The 20,813-nt window shown below is 40.3% G+C and overlaps 1 protein-coding gene across 7 annotated transcripts in view; it reads right to left on the reverse strand.

The window, feature by feature from the left end:
* LOC122552874 (reticulon-4-like) overlaps nt 1–20,813 on the reverse strand; it is a 98,681-nt gene that overhangs the window by 13,287 nt on the left and 64,581 nt on the right. For all 7 annotated transcript variants that reach the window (XM_043695970.1, XM_043695969.1, XM_043695971.1 and 4 more), the window contains 2 exons: nt 14,507–14,714; nt 13,911–14,049 (listed from right to left, as the gene is read on the reverse strand). In XM_043695970.1, coding sequence (XP_043551905.1) covers nt 13,911–14,049; nt 14,507–14,714 — 347 coding nt within the window. The remainder of the gene's footprint in view (nt 1–13,910; nt 14,050–14,506; nt 14,715–20,813) is intronic.

Here is a 20,813-nt window from a genome sequence, read left to right on the forward strand (position 1 = left end):
TTAGGTTCCCCTTACCTGCCTTCATACTCTCCATTTAGAAATAGCAAGGCATCTCGATAAAACTTGTCTCATTGGGCAGATAAAGCACGGGTTAATGCTTAACAAATCTTTAAGAATTCTACAATGACATTACAAGCAAGGTGGACAACAAGGACCCAGTGCATGTGGTGTACCTAGATTTCCAAAAGACCTTCAACAAAGTGCCGCACAAGAGGCTGCTGCATAAGATAAAGATGCATGGCATTTTGGGTAAAGTATTAGCATAGTTGGACGATTGGTTGCCTTACAGGAAGCAAAGAGTGGGGATAAAGGAGTGCTATTCTGGCTAGCAAACAATGACTAGTGGTGTGCCTCAGGGATCGGTGTTGGGACTGCAATTATTCACAACTTATATAAATGATTTGGAGTTGGGGGCTCACGTGCAGTGTGTCAAAGTTTGCAGATGAGACGAAGATGATAGCAGAGCAAACTGTGCAGAGGACTGTGAAACTTTACAGAGGAACACATACTTTCAGTGAGTTGGCAAAGATCTGGCAAATGGAATACAATGATAATAAAGGCAAAGTCATCCATTTTGGTTGGAGTAATATTAAAAAGGATTACCACGTGAATGGTAAAAAGTTGCAGCATGCTGCTATGCAGAGGGACCTGGGGATCCTTGTGCATGAATCATGAAGGTTGGTCTGCAGATACAAGCAAATAGGAAGGCAAATTGTATTTTGTCCTTCATTGCTAAAGGGATTGCATTTAAAAGCAGGGAGGTTATGGTGCAACTATACAGGGTGCTGGTGAGGCCACACCTGAAGTTTTTGGTCTCCTTTCTTGAGAAAGGATGTACAGGCACTGGAGGGGGTGCAGAGGAGGTTCACTAGGTGGATTCCGGTGTTGAGGGGGTTGGGTTATAAGGACAGACTGAGTAGATTGGGATTATGTTTAGATTAGATTACAGTGTGGAAACAGGCCCTTCGGCCCAACAAGTCCACACCGACCCGCCGAAGCGAAACCCACCCATACCCCTACATTTACCCCTTACCTAACACTACGGGCAATTTAGTATGGCCAATTCACCTGACCCTGCACATCTTTGGATGGTGGGAGGAAACCGGAGCACCCGGAGGAAACCCACGCAGACACGGGGAGAACGTGCAAACTCCACACAGTCAGTCTCCTGAGGCGGGAATTGAACCCGGGTCTCTGGCGCTGTGAGGCAGCAGTGCTAACCACTGTGCCACCGTGCTGCCTATGGAATTCAAAAGAATAAGGAGGGATCTTATAGAAACATATACGATAATGAAGGGAATAGATAAGATAGAAGTAGAAAGGATGTTTCCACTGGCAGGTGAAACTAGGACAAGACGACATTGCCTCAAGATTAGAGGGAGCAGATTTAGGACTAAATTGAGAAGGAACTTCTTCACCTAGAGGGTTGTAAATCTATGGAATTCCCTGCCCAGTGAAGTAGTTGACGCTACTTCAGTAAACGTTTTTAAAGCTAAGACAGACACCTTTTTGTACAATAAAGGAATTAAGGGATACGCTGAGAGCACGAATAAGTGGAACTGAGTCCATGAAAAGTCAGCTATGATCATATTGAATGGCAGACCAGGCTTGAAGTGCCAGGTGGCCTATGTTTGCTCCTAGTTCTTAGATTCTTATCAAGACACTATTAAGAATCCAAAGCAAATCACAACAGAGTATATCAGTTGCTTTTAAAATCAATGACTTGGGTTTATAAGAACACACCTGAAGACATACGAAACCTATGCAGCAATCTCAGATTTGGTCAGGGAAAATGCATCAATGTCCCAGCAGCAGCATTTTAAACCTCAACTCTCAATACTTCAAATCTCATCAGTAATTTTCAACTAATGCAAATGAAAAGCATCAATTCCTTATTAGTCCAAAACATGGAGTAGACTACTCCTTAACTATAGGAGTTGAACATATGTGGTGACATATCTACCAAATAACTGGAATGAATTGCAATTAAATCTTTACAGAATGCTAATTCCAGAATCATCCCAGTATGAATACATGTAAAATAGATTTAAATTTGACATAAGAGTTAATACTTAAAATCAATTTCAGTATATTTAATTGTATAAATTTAAAAATTAAAACTGCCAATTATGGATTTTAAACTAAATTTACTCCTGAGAATACCAGCTCAGTTTTTACGATATAATAGAATTACATCTTTGTTAGAGTTCTTGATTCCTATTTATGGCATCAATCTTTCAACTATTTAAATCAGGTCAATTATTACAAAATCATATCTGCTGCCCTAGACAAATGAGTTTTGAAACATTAGTGCAACAAGTTGTCCAATGTTTTGCCTGCGAATACTAGCTGCTAGAACGTAACTGCAGATCAGACAATTAGCATGCTTCTCTAACTACGTTCAAACAAGCTTGGATCTCCCACTTAACAAATCAAACCAAATTAGCTTCACTCCAATTTTGATAACAGTTGGAGTCCCTTCATATCCTCAAAGCATTCAAACAAAAAACTGCAAAAACTGAAATCATAGCCTTAGAGCTCCCTTTTTTGACAATTACATCCTGTTACTCAGCTAATCCATTAGTTTCTACATTTACTTTAGATTTTATCATTCCTAAGATATTTAACATCAATTTTATAAAACAATGATGAAACATCTGACAATAATGATTTGCTAAAATTTTATTGTTAACTGGCTAATCAATATAAAGCTGAATATTCAGTATTGCTGAAAAAGGGCACATTGTGTCAAAGCTTTTTATCTAGCACTCATCCGGACAATTTGTAAGGAAAACCAAAGCTTAGGGAAAACAACATTGATGTGGTATGACAGCAAAGAGGCAACTTGTTAAGTGGATTACAATTGGGAGAGTTGTTGCCATGAAGAATGCACCTGTTAATGACAAATAGTTAGCTGCCAAGAGTTGCTTGAATTTTAAACAAAGCAGATAGAGTGGAGATATTAAAGGGTTAATTTGCTGATTTATAAGAAATTGGATGTTCCAGAAGGGGGTTTCTGTCTTACAGGCAGGATGTGACAATCTAATCATACTCTGCAAATGCTACAGTTCAAGGAATAACCTAATCACACACTGTTTTGAGAAATAATTTAATCACTGTTTTGAGGGATGGTCTGATCACACATTGCTTTTGGGTGACATGTGACTGTGGGGGAGTTTAAAAATGTGTTGCTGGAAAAGCGCAGCAGGTCAGGCAGCATCCAAGGAACAGGAGAATCGACGTTTCGGGCATAAGCCCTTCTTCAGGCTTATGCCCAAAATGGCGATTCTCCTGTTCCTTGGATGCTGCCTGACCTGCTGCGCTTTTCCAGCTTCCTTGGATGCTGCCTGACCTGCTGCGCTTTTCCAGCAGCATTTTTAAGCTCTGATCTCCAGCATCTGCAGTCCTCACTTTCTCCTACTATGGGGGAGTGTCTTGCCTGCATGACTGACTGATATAAAATGCTGTATAAAGGGAGGATGGTTCCCTTGTTCGGATAGCCTCACTTGACACACTCTAAGCATAGCAAAGAGTGTTAAGTGATTCTATAAAAGCTGGTACTTGCTAAAATAACTCCTGGCAGTTCACAGAAATTGGCGCATTGCAGTTGCATCAAGCACGCAAGAATCCCAAAAAGGGAATCTTATAGACTGACTTGTCAAGATACTGACCTGAGAAATGAATCAATGTCTTATCTATTTTGTTGCACTGAAACAGGTACACAATGTACATGTTCTTTCTGTACAAAGAATCAGGCCCTGGGCATTATATGCCATTTCCAGTACAGATATGTCATGCTGCAAGCCAGACTGAATCCTAAATTCAATGTCATGCTCTGCACATCTAGGAAGTGATTGCATATATAATATTTCATTGTTTCAATATTTAGCAAGTGTGCAATTGCAGAATCCATTCTGCTATTGTCCAGTGTTGAATCTTTGCAAAGGTAGAATGGTTCAGTATGTACAATACTTTGCTTGCTGCAAACAGCCAAAGGAATAAGGTATTTGATACGCTCAAACAGCCTTTGGAGATGTATTACCCACATCATACTGGCACAAAAATTCATACAAGACTTACATATCAATAGCAACACATAGACATTTGAAATTGCTGGCCTATTCATTAATGTACCACTTAAGATATAGATGTTTATACTGCAGCAGAGTGGCAATTATGATCCACCTGCTATTATGATCTTCACTGATGGCACTTCTGGACAAGTCAGATTGCAGAACGAAACACTGCTAGATAGATCATTATCTTTAATTTTTTTTTGGTTTAGTGAGTTAGTGTGACACTTAGTCACTGAAATGGTTACAAGGCTGCAGATATTCTTTCAAAACAGACATTTATCACACAAAAGGAAGCAAACCAACCAACCAAGCTCTAGATACACACTTAGAGCTTAAATAAAATTAAAACTAAAAACTTAAAACTTTATTTAGAACAAAGATCAATACAACACAGGAATAGGCCCTTTGGGCCTCCAGGCCTGCGCTGACACATTTTGCCCTTCTATACTAAAACGGTCTTCACTTACGTCCAGGTGCTTCTTGAATGTTACTATTGTGTCTGCTTCCACCACCTCCTCTGGCAACATATTTCAGGCGCTCGCCACCTTTTGTGCGAAAACATGTCTCTCACATCTCTTAAACTTCACTACCTCCCACCTTCTCCTCCACCCCAACCCCCTCCCAACTACCCCTGCACCTTGAACCTGTGAATTAGTAATTGATCCCTACATCCTGGGAATAAGCCTCATACTTTCCACTCTATCCATGTCATTCACAATCTTATAGACTTCTATCAGGTTACCCTTCAACCTCCTGTGTTCCAGTGAAAACAAACCCCGTCTATCCAACCTTCCTTAGCTAAAATCCCCCAATGCAGGCCACGTTCTGGTAAACATTTTCTGTACTCTCTCCAAAGCATCCACATCCCTCTGGTAGTGTGGTAACCAGAACTGTACGCAATATTCCAAGTGTGTCCTCACTAAAAGTTCCATAAAGCTGCAGCATAATTTTCCGATCCTTACACTCAATGTCCCTTCCAAAGAAGGCATGCACACCATAGACCCTTTTTTAAACTAGCTTATCTACCCGTGCTGCTACCTTCAGTAGTCTGTGGACCCTCACACCCAGATCCCTCTGCATATTAATACTCTTAAGGGCTCCGCCATTCACTGCATAATTTCCTTCCTTGACCTTCCAAAATGCATCATCTCACATTTGTCTGGATTAAACTCCATCTGCCATTTTTCTGCCCACGCCTCCAACTGATCTATACCCTACTGTATCCATTGACAACCCTCACTATTCACAACTCCATCCATCTTTGTATCATCTGCAAACTATATTTCCCCCAAATCATTTTGTTGACCATGAACAGAGGTTCCAGCACCAATCCCTGTGGACACAACTCTCCGTTCCCAAAAGCATTCCTCTAACACTAGCCACTGCAGACTCGTGGCCAGAAGTATTAAACTCCACTCTAAATTCAAGTCTCCAATTAACTTACTCTTTCCAATTCTCTTTATCGACTGAGCAATAATTTTAGGATACTTTTTTTGCTCCTAATTTTAACAAACATTTCTATCCCAAATTCTTCTACTTTGGAAATTTCACAAACTAATGCAATACTGGTTTCATCCGAATAGAAACAAAAACTCCAGCCAGGAGCAAAACTAAACGTTATTTCTGAATTCAACACAATTATTCTCAACTGAACCTAACTTTCAACTCATTTCAAAAGCAAGAGGTCATGCTTTCAACGTGAGGTGTGGAAAGTTTAAGGGGGATACACGCGGCAAGTACTTCACACAGAGGGTGGTGGACGTTTGGAACGCATTACCAGCAGAGGTGGTAGAGGCAGGCACGGTAGATTAATTTAAGATGCGTCTGGACAGATGCAGGATAGGTGAGAAGCAGAGGAATACAAATGCTTAGGAATTGACTGACAGGTTTAGACAGTACATTTGGATTGGCTCAGGCTTGGAGGGCCAAAGGGCCTGTTCCTGGGATGTAAATTTTCTTTGTTCTTTGAATGGATTAATGTGTTTGTACTACTTATTGTCAACTCCAAAGGTTAAACACATTATTCCATCGACAGTCTTGGGGATTTTCCCAAGCTCTTGGTTGCAGTCACATCTTCTTGGTTTATTTAGATTGCTAATTCAGAGTGAATTTGACTTTCTTCTAAAGCACATTCATATGCCCCTCTTCATCTAAAAAATTCCAAATCCCACATAACAGCAATATACTTTACATACTTTATGTAGTTAAATGGAAAAATTTCCTTACATGCCTTAATGAGCTCCATTCTGTGCTCAAACTCAACTTTAAAAGGGAGCCCAATCAAACAGGCTCCCTTTCCTTGAAGTCCTAGTCAAGTGATCAGCCAGAGTTCTCTATTAACATCTGATACAATTCTATTTTCACTGGTCAATTTACACAGAGATTCCTACAGTTCCACGTGCTATCCCATTGGCCTTACTGGCATACTCATATTTAACGCCCAAGCTGTCTGTTCACCATGCAAGTTAATATAGGTGCAAATAGCTACCCTGAAGATAACTGTCCATTGTATCTTCATAAAATCATGAACCGGACTCATACCATCACTACTGGCACTAAGAAGTGCCCAGTTTACCTCAAATTAGCCTCGAAGGGCAAGGCATCTCAAATGCCTGACCAAAATGCAGTAGCAATGCAAGTGATGTTCATCACTAATCGGATGCTGCTGTCGAGCTAAAAGACATTCTTCCTATCATACAAGCGAGTAATATAGTGTATATATTTCAGGGATGGTGTGGTAGACATGCAGACCATACACCCAAAGACTGGCAAACAGCATCAAATAGCATATCACTTCGGCTGTTCACTACAAGCAAAGTCCTGACAACCCAAATGACCTGTGCCTGCAAAAGTCAAGTATCCAATACTGGATAGAATTCTGCAAATGGACAACATTGGCTACATAAGCCTGAGGGGGCAAAGAATTATGCTGACAACTGGAATCGTCAGGTTGATTGTCAGTCAGGGCTCAAAGTGTGGAGATAACTTAATTACATGCAAGTATCGATGTGTGTGTATGTATTACATATTATAGTTAAATGTGGTCTTTGATTTAATAAGCTTGATAGTATGGAATTTGAATCTTGAAAAGACATCTTGTCAAAGCTTTTTGCCCAGCATTCAGTGGGCAATTCACCTAAACCAAAGTAGAGCGCAAACAGCATTAATATTGTATGATAGAGTGCTGATTGATTGGCAACTGGACTTTGGTACAGACGCTGGCCTGGAGAATAAGACAGTTAACTATCAAGCTTTATTTAAATTTGAAACAAGGCAAAATGATTCTAATTGGTGAAGAGATTGCCCTGAGAATTGAACCAGAGAATGGCTGTCATCTATTTAGTCATATTGAGACAGGCACAATTGTGCGTGCATGAACTGGGCCTTTCTATATATATTAGGCGCTGTACTTGAACCTGGTGGTTGCACAGCTGATAATATGAATATTACCAGAGATGATGCAGATGTGGGCTCAATTATTGTCTGGACGGATTTATAGATATAAAGGATTTTAAATTCAATCCTATGGAAAGGGTGAGAAACTATTGAGAGTACAGGCGACGGGCAAGTGAAGTCAAGGATGTATACTAAATCTAAAAGCTAAGAAAAGATTTGTGTAGTGGAGCTATGGATAACGTGAGAGAGCAAGCGAAGGCACAGGCAAAGGAAAGAGTGTACATGTGTATTGAGTGAGTCAGTGGAATGGCAGGGGGATTTAGGAGCTAATTGGAATCTAATGGTATAAAAAAAATGCTAAATGATGGAAGAGGCAAAGACAAAAGATAGATAGATAAATCTAGAATTCCCCAAAAGCAGTGTGTATGAGCTCACACCATATGCATTGCAGGGTTTGAAGAAGTTAGTTTATCATTCATTTCTCCAGAGCAATTAAGAATGGGCAATAGATATTGGTCTAGCCAGTGAGGTCCAAATCCCACAAACAAAAACATTTAAGGTTTAATCAATATAATACATTAATATTCCTCATTCGTTAAGAAAATAGTTGACAGTTTTACAGATGGTCTGTGTCTTTAGCAATTAATCAAAAAGCACCCAAACTGTAACTACATCAGGTTAGAAATATAGCTTGTGAGAGAAATAAGTATAATTTTGTGTGATGCACAGATATTAAAAACAGTTTTAGCTACAGATTCATGCAGAATCTAACCATGAACAACTCAAACTGCAGCTAAAGGTAAAGGATACATCTAAAAGGGGACATGGAAATTACATACATATACTAAAACCTAAAATAAAACAAAGAACTTTTGGAGCTGGAGATCTGAAACAAAAAACAGAAATTGCTGGAGAAGCTCTGGCAGCACTTGTCCAGAGAAAGCAGAGTGAACATTTCAAACCCAGTGACTCTTCTTCAGAACTTCAGCTAGGAAAATGTAGTATTTATGCTAATGACGGAGTGGGTTTGGGGGTTTGGAAATAAAGGAGTTAGTAGATTAGGTGGAGAGCGCGAGCCTGAACAGAAATCAGGAGACAGGCAGCAAAAAAGGTCAGTCAGACAAAAGGAATGTTGACAGTATGCCAGGGAAGAAGGGCTCATGCCCGAAGCATCGATTCTCCTGTTCCTTGGATGCTGCCTGACCTGCTGCGCTTTTCCAGCAACGTATTTTCAGCTCTGATCTCCAGCATCTGCAGTCCTCACTTTCACCTATATTTGCAAAGCATGAGAAGTCCAAGTGATTTTTTTTTTTAAAAATGATCAGTTCACTGAAATTTCAGAAGTAATAGAAATCCTCATAATACCTGCCAAAAAGCACTCTCTCTAACCAAAAGATACCTTATTTGTTTGGGTCTTTAAGGAAAACCTTTACTTAAATGTTGGTTATTTTAATTTTAGATACTGTTAGATATTTTGTTCTTAACTATTCTTAGATAATCCTCAATGTACTTGCACTTAACCGTGCAAGTGTACGGTTTATTAATTTTAGTTAATAAAATTATAAAATTCATAAAGAGTGTCATTTATGATTTTCTGTTACAACCGGAACAAGCCAATATCCTACACATTTCCTCAAGTAGGGAAGAGAGATTCCCCAACCCTTAAAATGTCTGGGGCATTTACTACATATGGTTTAACTAAAGGTTATTTGGACGACAGCAACATTCTTGGCTGGCTTCTGCAGTGGGATTGATGCCTAAATCTTACAAATCTAAACTTGGCGTTTGTGGAACTGACTAACTTGAATTCTGCAGTCAGAAATGACCAGTGAAATACTCATGTTTCAATTTAGGTCTATGCACTTAAAAGTTCATAAATCACTTCAAAATTATGCCAAAGATCTCCACAGCATTCAAGAACTCCTGGTAGTTATAACCCTACTAGCACAAGTTATTTCTTCACCTGACATCTTAACTCAGACAGGAAAACATAGGAGAGACAAAAACATAAGCAAAATAAACTAAAAGCTATAAATGATAGAAATTGTACTGCAAATAAGTCATACTAAATAACCCAATTCTCTCAAAGTCTGTTCTGAGCAGTGAAGCACTTTGTAGTGCAAAAGTACAGAAGTGCTGTCAGAACAGCAGTTGGCTGGTTCAAATATCAACACCACTCAATTTTTTTCTATTTGCCTACTCTTGAATTCTTATTCGGAGATGATTTTGAATTTTTAGTACTCATCCTCCTCCCAAAATCGAAGTGAATTGACCAGCTAGCTGTATCATTTATACTATGATTTGAAGTGCAAATAGTACAAAATGTCAATGGCACAGGTTTCAAACAGCTTCAAATCTGTTTGGATAGTAAAATGAATTAAAAACAAAAAAAAGAGATTGCTGGAAAAGCTCAGCAGGTCTGGCAGCATCTGTGAAGAGAAGGGTCTATGACAGATCACCAGACCAGAAACATCTGAATTCTCTTCACAGATGCTACCAGACCTGCTGAGTTTTTCCAGCAACATCTATTTTTGTTTGATTTAGCACCTGCAGTTTTCAGTTTTTATTTAAAATAAATTGTAGTGCTTTCTTACTCACTGTGTCTGTATGACTAGAATATCTCTATCTAGCATCCAGAATTAACAAACATATTAAGCAACAAATAAAATCAATCACTGCCAGTCATGATGTCAGTGCTTTCAAACAATTTTCTTTTAATGAATCTAAATTCAAAGTAAAATAGTACAAAGTTTGCATCGATTTTTCTAAAATTAGTGATCATTCTTTTAGAGCTATCAATTTATGCACAGAACTAAGAATTTTGCCAACATTTTGTGTACACTCGGATTTAAGATTCAAGCATTTGAAATTATCTGCAATAAGAGGTTTGCAAGTGTAAAGATTGACAACGCAGTAATATACAGTACCAGTAAAAGACAGGAAATTAGGTTTCAATTTCAAGTTACTGAATCACTACAGCACCAAGTGTTTTTTCCTTAAATGTCTACTTTAAAGTCATCATAGCAATATGTACAGCATGAATAATTAGAACAAATCAGATTAGCTTGATTTTTCAGGAGATGGATACTCAGAATCACTTGTCAATTAAAGTAACATAAACCCTCTTGCACCATTAATATGCAGGGAGTTTGTAGAAACCAATCAATGGATTGGGTTGCACATATTGACAGTCTTAATCAGTTTGATGTGAGGAAGGGAAGTCCACACTCTTACTTTTAACTAGATGCTGCAAAGATAATTAGTTTTCACGCCAAAAGCAGTCCTAGGTGGGTAGGTGGATGGGAGAGATCAAAGAGGACAATGTAATGGGGCACCAATCTGTTTTGAATCTACACTCATGACTGGTGAAGTTGGGAGGGGGAAGAGTAAGAGAGCAAGAGGACAGGGGAGGGACTCACTAATATCCTCAGGGAAGGAAATCTGCCTACCTTGGCATACATGTTACGATGTGATTGACTCTTGATTGATTTCTGTACAATTAAGTGTCCAGATGGAACCAATTTTGTCAGGTGCGTCCAGGAAGGATTCCTGACTCAATATATAGATAGGCCATATTGGATTTGGTGCTAGGCAACGAGCCAGGCCAGGTATCAAGAGTTCTCGTTGGAAGACCATTTCAGTGAGTGACCACAACTGCCTCATCTTTACTTTAACCATGGAAAGGATTAGGAACAGACAGGATGGGAAGTTATTTAATTGAGGGAGGGGAAATTAGAGAGGAGCTATGGAGTACAAATTGGAAACAAGTGTTCTACAAGAAATACACAACAGGAATGTGGAGGCTGTTTAAGGAGCATTTGTTGCAAGTGTTGGATAATTTTGTCCCAGTGAGATAGGCAAGGAATGGTAAGGTAAAGGAGCCTTGGATGACAAAAGAAGAGGAGAGTCTCATCAAGAGGAAGAAGTTTACTTAAGGTTGAGGAAGCAAGGATCTGGCACAGCTTAGAGTATTTACAGGGTAGCTAGGAAAGAACTCAAACGAACTGAGGAGAGCAAGGAGGGGGCACAAAAAAGCCTTGAGCGAGGAGGATTAGGGAAAACTCAAAAGGCTTTCTACAGTTATGTGAGGAATAATAGAATGATCACAGAGGTTAGGGCCGGTCAGGAAAGTAGAGGGAACTTGCACCAAGAGTCTGAAGAGGTGGGGGCCCTATATGAGTTTTTTGCTTCAGTATTGAGTAGAGAGAGGGGCCTGTTGATAATGAGAACACAGTGAAAGTGATGAATAGACTTGAACAGATTGATATTATGAAAGTGGGTGTGCTGGAAATTCTGGGAAGAATCAAGATAGATAAGACCCCAGGGCCAGACCAGATATATCCAAAGTTACTACGAGAAGTGAGGAATGAGATTGCTGCGCCTCTGCCAATGATCTTTTCATCCTCACTCTCCACAGATGTAGTACTGGTTAACTGGAGGATGTGAATGTTGTTACTCTGTTCAAGAAAAGGAATACAGAAATCCCGGGGAATGACAGACCAGTCAATCTTACATCTGTGGTAAGCAAGGTACTGGAAAGGGTTCTGAGAGATTTATAGGATTTATGACTATTTGGAAAAACATTGATTAAATATAATCAACATGGCTTGTGAGGCAGGTCATGCCTCACAAGCCTCAAGTTCTTTGAGGATCTGATGAGACAAGTTGACGAAGGTCGAGCAGTGGATGTGGTGCATATGGATTTCAGGAAGGCATGTGATAAAGGTTCCCCATGATAGGGTCATTCAGAAAGTTAAGATTTATGGGATACAGGGAAATGTGGCTGACTGAAAGAAGACAGTGAGGGATAGTGGATGGAAAGTATTCCGCCTGGAGGTCGATGACCAGTGGTGTCCTGGAGGGATCTGTTCCTGGGCCTCTGCTCTTACAAATGGTTTGGATGAAGAAGTGGAAGGGTGGGTAGTAAGTTTGCTGATGAGACAAAGGTCAGTAGTGTTCTAAAGAGTGTTGAGGGCTGCTGCAAGTTACAACCAGACACTGACAGGAAGCAGAGCTGAGCAGTGGCAGATGGATTTCAACCTGGATAAATGCAAAGTGATTTATTTTCAAAGGTCAAATTTGAATGCTAAATACAGGGTTAAAAATAGGATTCTTGGCAGTGTGGAGGAACAGTGGGACCTTGGGGTCCACGGACTGAGATCCCTCAAAGTTGCCACCCAAGTTAATGGGATTGTTAAGAAGGCACATGGTGTTTCGGCTTTCATTAGCAGGGGGATTGAGTTTAAGAGCCACTAGGTTTTGCTGCAGCTCTATAAAAATGTGGCTAGACTATACTTGGAATATTGTGTCCAGTTCTGGTTGCCTCATTATAGGAAGGATGCATTTGCTTTAGAGAGGATGCAGAGGAGATTTACCAAGATGCTGCCTGGATTGGAGGGCAATGTCTTATGAAGAGAGGGTTGAGTGAGCTAGGGCTTTCCACATGGGAGAGGAGGAGGAGGAAGAGAGGTAACTTGAAAGAGGTGTACAAGGTAATGAGGCGCATAGATAGAGTACATTCCCCAGGGCAGAAATAGCCATCATGAAAGGTCATAATTTTAAGGTGACTGGAGAAAGGTATAGGGGAGGTGTCAGACGTAGGTTCTTTACACAGAGTGATGGGTGCATGGAATGCACTGCCAGTGGTGGTAACAGAGTCAGAGACATTAGGGACATTTAAGCAACTGCTGGACAAGCACAAGGACAGCAGTAAATTGAGGAGTGTGTAGGTTAGGTTGATTTTAGATTAAGATAGATGCTCGAAACAACATTGTGGGCCGAAGTGCACGTGCTGTGCTGTACTCTATGTTCTAGAGATGGACAGAAAGATGAAATGACTTTCAGTCCACACACACACACACACACACACACACACACACACAATCAAAAAGCCAACAAAAATAGCGCAACAATGAATAATCGTTGAGTTGGATGCCAGTGGATTACTTCTGTCGAGGATACGCAGAAACCTTTCCTGAAATGGGTTTAAACTATTTTTTCCAAACTGTCCATACATTTATAGTGTACCATACTAGTGCAACAGAATATGGGAAGACCACATTCTGCAGATGGAAATGAAGATGCAAGTTGACATTGGAAATCAACCTTCCTGCATTTCAGAACTCAAATCATTGTTTTTTTTGACCAGAACTAGATCTTAAACACTATTCCCTTGTGCTCCCCAAATTCCATTCCTGATTAAGCTTTTATTCACCCTGCACAAAATTTCATTAATATCCATTTATTATATTTGGCTTTGGTTAGAGTTTTTTTTAAATGCAAACAAAAACGTCATTTATTAAACCAATCTACTCGAATACTAGCACTCAAATACTGTAGAAACTTTTACATAACCAAAACCTTCAAAATATACAATATAGTAGCAAAATGCATAATAAAAAGTTGACATTTAAGACAAGACAAATTACGAATACTTGCCTTCAGAGAATCTATCAGATCTTCAACAAGGAATAGTCGTCTTAATTCAGTAATCACACGGTTGATATGGCTTAGCCCAACATCACTATACTTCTGCACTAGTTCATCAGATACAGCAACATCTGTCTCCAAACAGGCCCTAAAAAGAAAAAAAAGTGTGCTAGTGTACAAAACTAAAACAGGAATTGGCCAATTAATTGGAATCCTACTGTGAACTATATTGATAAGCTGAAAATCACCTGAATGACTTTTTGTTTTCATCTTTAAACACTAAATTATGATGACTTCCATCATTTAGAGTAGGATTAGAAGCAAGCCTTCTAAAAAAATATTAATTTTTTTAGAATGATACAAATGCAGCTCACTATAACAGTTTGTAAGTTTCTCAGGAAAACTTCTAAAATCAAGAATGTGGGATAACAATTTCACCTTATTGTGGTATCATGCCTGTTGTGACAGTCACATGCAAGAATAAAAGCATCTAATGTTGAGAGCGATTCTCAATTTCTTCACACCCTCTTAAAAAGTTTCATGTTATAGATTAATATGACAATACAAAAAAGAATAAGTAGCCCCAATATTTAAATTATACTTACTTGAATGGATGCCCTTCATCAGACTTCTGCACTGCTTGCAGAATACCTCTGTATATCCTGAAACTAATGGTAACTGAAAGCAGTGCCAGGGCAAGGTACGCAATCACACTGACAATGCTGAAAATGGTCATTGACAGCAGCAAGAACAGGCTCGCACCAAATACCAATCCAGTCTTCTTAATATCACGCCAGTAGATTAAGTCCATCACTGCCAGAATTAAAGGGGGAGAACTATGAATTAGCATATTGCATTAACTATTTCCATTGGATTATGCTACTTATTATGCAATGTAATGTCATGTACTTGTTGATTACTTTCAAAATCAGTCAGTAACTATATTCAACAATTGTATTTGGAACAGGACTTCAAATTAATTTGTAAAAAGATTTTCAAACTGGGTAAGTGTTAAAAAGTACACACCCTAACAAGCTGATACCCAGAAATTCCGTTGAATAGTTCTCAATTTTGTTCCCCCACACATCAGTACATCATCTTTCAAACTAGAACAAGATTATAATTCCAATAAAACTGCTCAGCTGTACTGTGGACAAGTAACTTTAAAAACATGCAATTTAAAATTACAGGACTGTCCAAGAAATCAGTCAACCAGCATTATTTGCTACTGAAAAGGTTTTATTTTGAAAGATCAGAAAAGAGATTTAGGAAGGAGAAAACTGTATACTAGTACTAGACCTGACAATTTCACAACTGGTAGCACTGCACTCAGCCATTCACAGAAAAATTGGAAAGTCCACAATCCAGTGAAAGTCATGTTGAATCCATGTGAAGAGCAATAACAGTGAATATCAATTTTTTAAAAGAATGTTCATACTACACAAATTTTAGTAGGTTTACATAAACTGTATTTGCCAATTAAAATGAATTTGTGAAGCCTATTTAAAGTTACAACTTTCCAAAAGCCCAATGAGATGATTCTATCACTACCTGTTTTGGTTTTTGGTCCATTCTGTACCAAAGACACATTAATCGTGTTGATGATTGCAGCTTGATCAGCAAGTTTATTCTAATTCATACTGCCGATACATACACTGCAGGTATTACTACAGCATGAAGATCATAAATATACATTACATTTTAAAATACATAGTCAAAACTGAAAGGATTCATAAAGCTAGAACTAATGGAATCAGACAGAAAACAACTGAATAGTTAAAAATGAATATTTACAGTCTCAGTCAGCCCACATCTCCAGATTTAACTAGTGGGAACAGGACAACTTCCAATTAAAACTTAATTTTAGGAAACTAATAATTTATATGTTCTTTATATCCCACCTTATTAAGAAAATCAAAAGAATATTCAAACCATGGACACGTTATATCTCCTCCCCCCCCAACTCAAGTTGGCAAGGAAAAAAAGAATTAGGGGAGTTTGTCCTGGAATGAAATGTACCCCCTGCTCACCAACTCTGTAATTAATTACTGGGTCAGCAAGTTCATTGGGGACTTAACTCACCAGCAATTCAGGCCCTTAGGTGGCCATTTAAAAGGCATCTAAAGGTTTTATCTTGCATTCTTCCTAATCAGCAAGCAATAGAGTTAATGGGCAGAATGGAAATCCTCCTCTTGCCCCAGCCTCTTACTCCCTGACCTGCCTGTCTGCAGGAAAGGAAATAAAATCTTCCTTGCTCAGGAGATCCAGTGGCGAAGTGTAAAGCTATCACTGAGAATGTGTATAGCGTATGAGCAGGTAGAGAAAGTGTGTTAAGTTTTGGGTTGCCTGACAATGACCCAGCGACCAGATAAGAACTTGCAGTAAACACAAAGGTGGCAAGGGTAGTGGTTTAGTGACGTGAGGTACATCTATCGTGTAATGCCAGTTAACGAGGAGAAGAATATCCACTGGGTAATGCCAGAAGACTTGATCTTTACTGTTGATGCTCGCTGATTGTAACAGTCACCCAATCAATATAGATGTTGCCTCATTTGGATGCTGCTCCCTGTAAGTAACTATATAATTCTTTAAGAATCTGCTGTTCAAGAGACGACAGAGTTCACGTCTTTGTGTACATGGGCAAACATTCTCTCTCCAGGGCCCAGAATAAAGGTACAGCCATACTGTGTCTCGGAGTGCTTGCTTCAACTGATATGGGAAACAGAAACAGAACAACAATATGGTGAACCAGGTAGGAGTGCAAGCGAATAGTTATGATCGGGCAGTGTCAGTGATCACCAAGCACACCGCTATCTTGAGACAGATAGGCCCACAGGTAAGATTTTAAACCTTGGTCCCTTTAGATAATCCTGTGTGTCAGAAACAGTTCCCTCATTCAATTGCTTTCTATTCTACGGACTTCTTGAACAGTAACTAGTTCAGTCAAGTGACACAGTTTCATTAACCCCTGTTTGTCAGTGCGTTTAAGTCCCCTGGACCTAACTGGGATTCAAGTCCTCGTGAGAAGTAAAGTGAGAAAGGGGTTCAAGTGCCCTAGAGTAGGAATTGATTCGCAAGTATTGCAGTTAAGTCCAGAGTACATTTAGACAAATGGGACAGACGCTTGATAAAATCGGGTCTGTTGACCCAGTTAGGAAAGATTTGTTGCGATAATCCATGTGAGGAGTTCAATTATCAAAGAATGAGCATCCGACTGAACAAATTATTGGAAAATGAACAGTTGGTTGGGGAGGGGATCTTGGGATCTAGATAAATGTTCAAAAGCAGAGTTCGAGATGTCAAAGTCTAATATTTCCCAAAAATGGAAAGATTTAAATTACTATTTGGAGGACGGCGGCCACCAAATTAAACAAAAAAATCCCACCAAATTTCTTGGGAACACACCACTAAACAGAAGAATATCCCTATTACCAATGATAAAGGGAAAACCCATCATTGGGAGGTTTTGAAAGCATCATGTGAAACGTACGATTTCAAATGAAAGCCTACGAAAGACAAAAATGAGAAAAATGTCTCTCAGGCATCACTGGATATGCCTTGATCCCAGGCTTTATTTGGTAGTGGGGAAGATTACAATAGAAATGATGCTGGTTCTCCATGCCAAAGGATGTCCAGACATGCACACCATTTTACAACTTCAGGGGGACGCTACTGCTTCAGAAAAGGATATGTGCAGAAACATTGTTGTATGCAATACTGTTACAGATCTCTGGCATACCCCAGCCAGACACCCTTCTGCCTTTATTCGTTGACAATTTACACACAGACACTCACCTGGGAAAGGAGTGAATGCATGTGTTCCTATCACATGGGATGGCAACCAGTCCCCACCACCCCAGATTTATCTGCATGTAATGGGACTTTTGGGGGGGGGAATGAAATGCAGCATTACAGACATTGTTAATTGATTGAAGAGTCTCTCCACTTACAGGTGAGAGAAACCACCACACACCCCCAATTGTGACAGTGACTGGGAATGTACAGACTGTTGAGTGGGTCCTAATCAGAGACTAGGGAAGGCCGAAGCTGGGACCCCGCAGGAAAGCACCGTTCCAGGTGTTGCTCCAAACCTTCACTGCAGTAAAAGTCAAAGGAAAGGATCAGTGGATTCACTTGAGCGACTGTAAATGGTGGATTATGACCAAGGGAAGGAGGAGGAAAAGGACTAAAAGGAGGACTGAAAAACTTTAATGTATTCTTCTGTATTGCTAGTTTTGCTACTGATACACTGCGTGCCTCTACACTTGCCTCCAGTAAGGTCACGGATTGGGTTACCAAGGGAGATTATTAGCATTATGATATCCGGCCAAGCCTATGTCTACTTCTCTCCAACCTGGAGAGAAGGGAGGGTCAAGATTTGCAGGCAGGGTAAACATAACCAGATCCATCATTTGTGCAGAAGAGACATTCTCACTTGTACCAATGCGCAAGGGAACCCATTTGGAATATGGAAGGTTACTAAAATTGATTACTATAATGGATTGTTTATCCAAACAGATCACAAGTTGGTCCTGGACCAAAGGAATCTGTGGCAACTCCAGTGTTGGTACTGGGGCTGCAAGTTTGACTTTACCTGCAGGAGGGACCCCCTGGAAGGGAGAGACCATCACCTATTGTACGATGGGAAGTGCTTTAAAGTAGGCTCTGGAAAATAAGCCCTCCCCGATAAAGAGCAACCGGTATTGACCGTTCAGGAATACACAGCCGACAATTATTTCTACCAGGTCTACCAATGGCTAAACGGTGATGGCACGGTTGCTTGCTTCTCTTGGCCCACTGGAGTGAACTCACTTCTCCATTTTCCTTCAGTGGAACCATAGCCTACACTACCAGTGTGCTCTGGCCCGTAATAGTTTACCACGGTCCCAAAAAATAACTCTTCAGTACGAACCTGCACAGGCCCTGTGGCAGACTACATATATCTTCCCCAGCCTTCTGACCACATGGACAGAGATTGGCTGAAGGGGGACATATGGTGGGAAGGCACAAGAGGGAAACTGCCCAGTAACAACCTGGGATAAGAGAGAGACTGCACTGGTCATGGGTGGGGATGTTCAGAAGTGTTCATTTGCGATGAAAAAACCTCTTGCCTTTACTATTCCTGCCACATTCATGAGTTTGACCCACCCAGGACATGCAACGTGTTAACGGTCATTGTGAGAGGTCCGACTATGTACCCTTTAAATGAGGGGAACCACCCCTATGTGGTAAAGTCTACCTTACCCACCTCACAGTGGATGTCAGTGTCTTTGTGCTTCCTCAAAACAGAGGAGTTAAGGAGGTCTCGTGTCCCAAGATGCTACATTTGCCTGGATTATTCACAATTACTCTCACGATAAAGGCTGTTCTGAAAGTCTTTTGGCAGACCCAGGATTTTCTTCTTCTTTAACAGTACGGCCACAAACTTCCTAGAGTCCCCTTACCCTCACTCGGTGGCACTTGGCACCCTACACCCCAGGACAGTACTCAATCCAGGGCATTGAGGACCATTCCGCATGATGTCTCCGAGGAGTTTTGCGCTGCCTATAACAGACCTTCCCACCTTTACTGCTAGACAGGCAGCTGGTTACAGTGCAGCAGGCTTATTCTCCCTAGGGGCCAACATGGCCACCCATGACCATAACTATCTTGCAAGCAGACTTACCATGCGTGGCAACGTTATCTGCAGAGCACTCAAGGTCATCACCCAGAACCTGAACCAACTCAGATTTTTCTCTACACAAAATTGCTATGCATTTGATTACTTCCTCGCCCATCAGGGTGGCGTTTGCCCTATAGTGCAAGACAAATGTATCATGGGCCTGGATGACATCACTGCTAATGTTACCCATTATGTCCACAAGACAGATGAACAAGATAGGGTCTATAAAGGAGGGCAAGTGATGGGCCGGATGGGGAGACTGGGGGCTCGGAGGATAGAAGGACTGGCTAGTCAACATGGCTATTTACGCAGGGGTGATTTACAATAGGAATATTCCTGGGAATAGCTGTTCAGAAATGTATCTTACAACAAATGATAGACTCTACGCAGGGAATACTTCCAACAGGACAGGCTTTGGTGACCCAATACCCAGCAGTTGAGGATTCAAATGGCAACACAGCACTGAGGTCAGCCCCTATGCTATCAGTTATCATGAAATAATAAGGAGGGAATGAGAATGTGTACAAGGTATGAGCAGGTAGAGAAAGTGTTAAGTTTTGGGTTACATGACAAAAGGCTCAGCTAGCATGATTTTGACCAGATAAGAATTTGTAGTAAACACTGAGTTGCTGAAGGCAGGGGTAGTGGTTTAACGAGGTGAGGAACATCCATCATGTAATACCAGATGACTTAATCTTTACTGTTGATACTCACTGATTGTAACAGTCACCCAATCAATATAGATGTTGTCTTATTTGGATGTTGCTCCCTGTAAGTGACTAAATAATTCCTTAAGAATCTGCTGTTCAAGGGAAGATCAGAGCTAATATCTTTGTGTACATGACGATCGTTCTCTCTCTAGGGCTCAGAATAAAGGTAGAGTCATACTGTGTCTGAGTGTTTGCTTTGACTGATACGGGGATTTGGAAACAGGACAATATCAACAGACTTTAATACTCAGACTGCTGGCCCCAGATGGGTAGAAAATTTCTAGCAACTCATCACTATTGTCAAGGCCACCAATTGAATCAGAATTAGGTTTATCGTCATATATTCTCACATGAGTGCACTGAATAGTTTATAAAGTCACCACAGGGCGCCATCTTTAGTACAAAAGTATCTAAGTTTGTTTTCACCATCACCTGCTCTCACCAGGAATAGTTTGTCAGCTCTGAACAAACTAACAAACAGACAGACAGACAGACAGACAGACAATCTGGTGACTTTAGTGGTGGAAAGAAATCACCATC

Source organism: Chiloscyllium plagiosum, chromosome 9, assembly GCF_004010195.1.
Source record: "Chiloscyllium plagiosum isolate BGI_BamShark_2017 chromosome 9, ASM401019v2, whole genome shotgun sequence".
Classification (NCBI taxonomy): Eukaryota; Metazoa; Chordata; class Chondrichthyes; order Orectolobiformes; family Hemiscylliidae; genus Chiloscyllium; species Chiloscyllium plagiosum.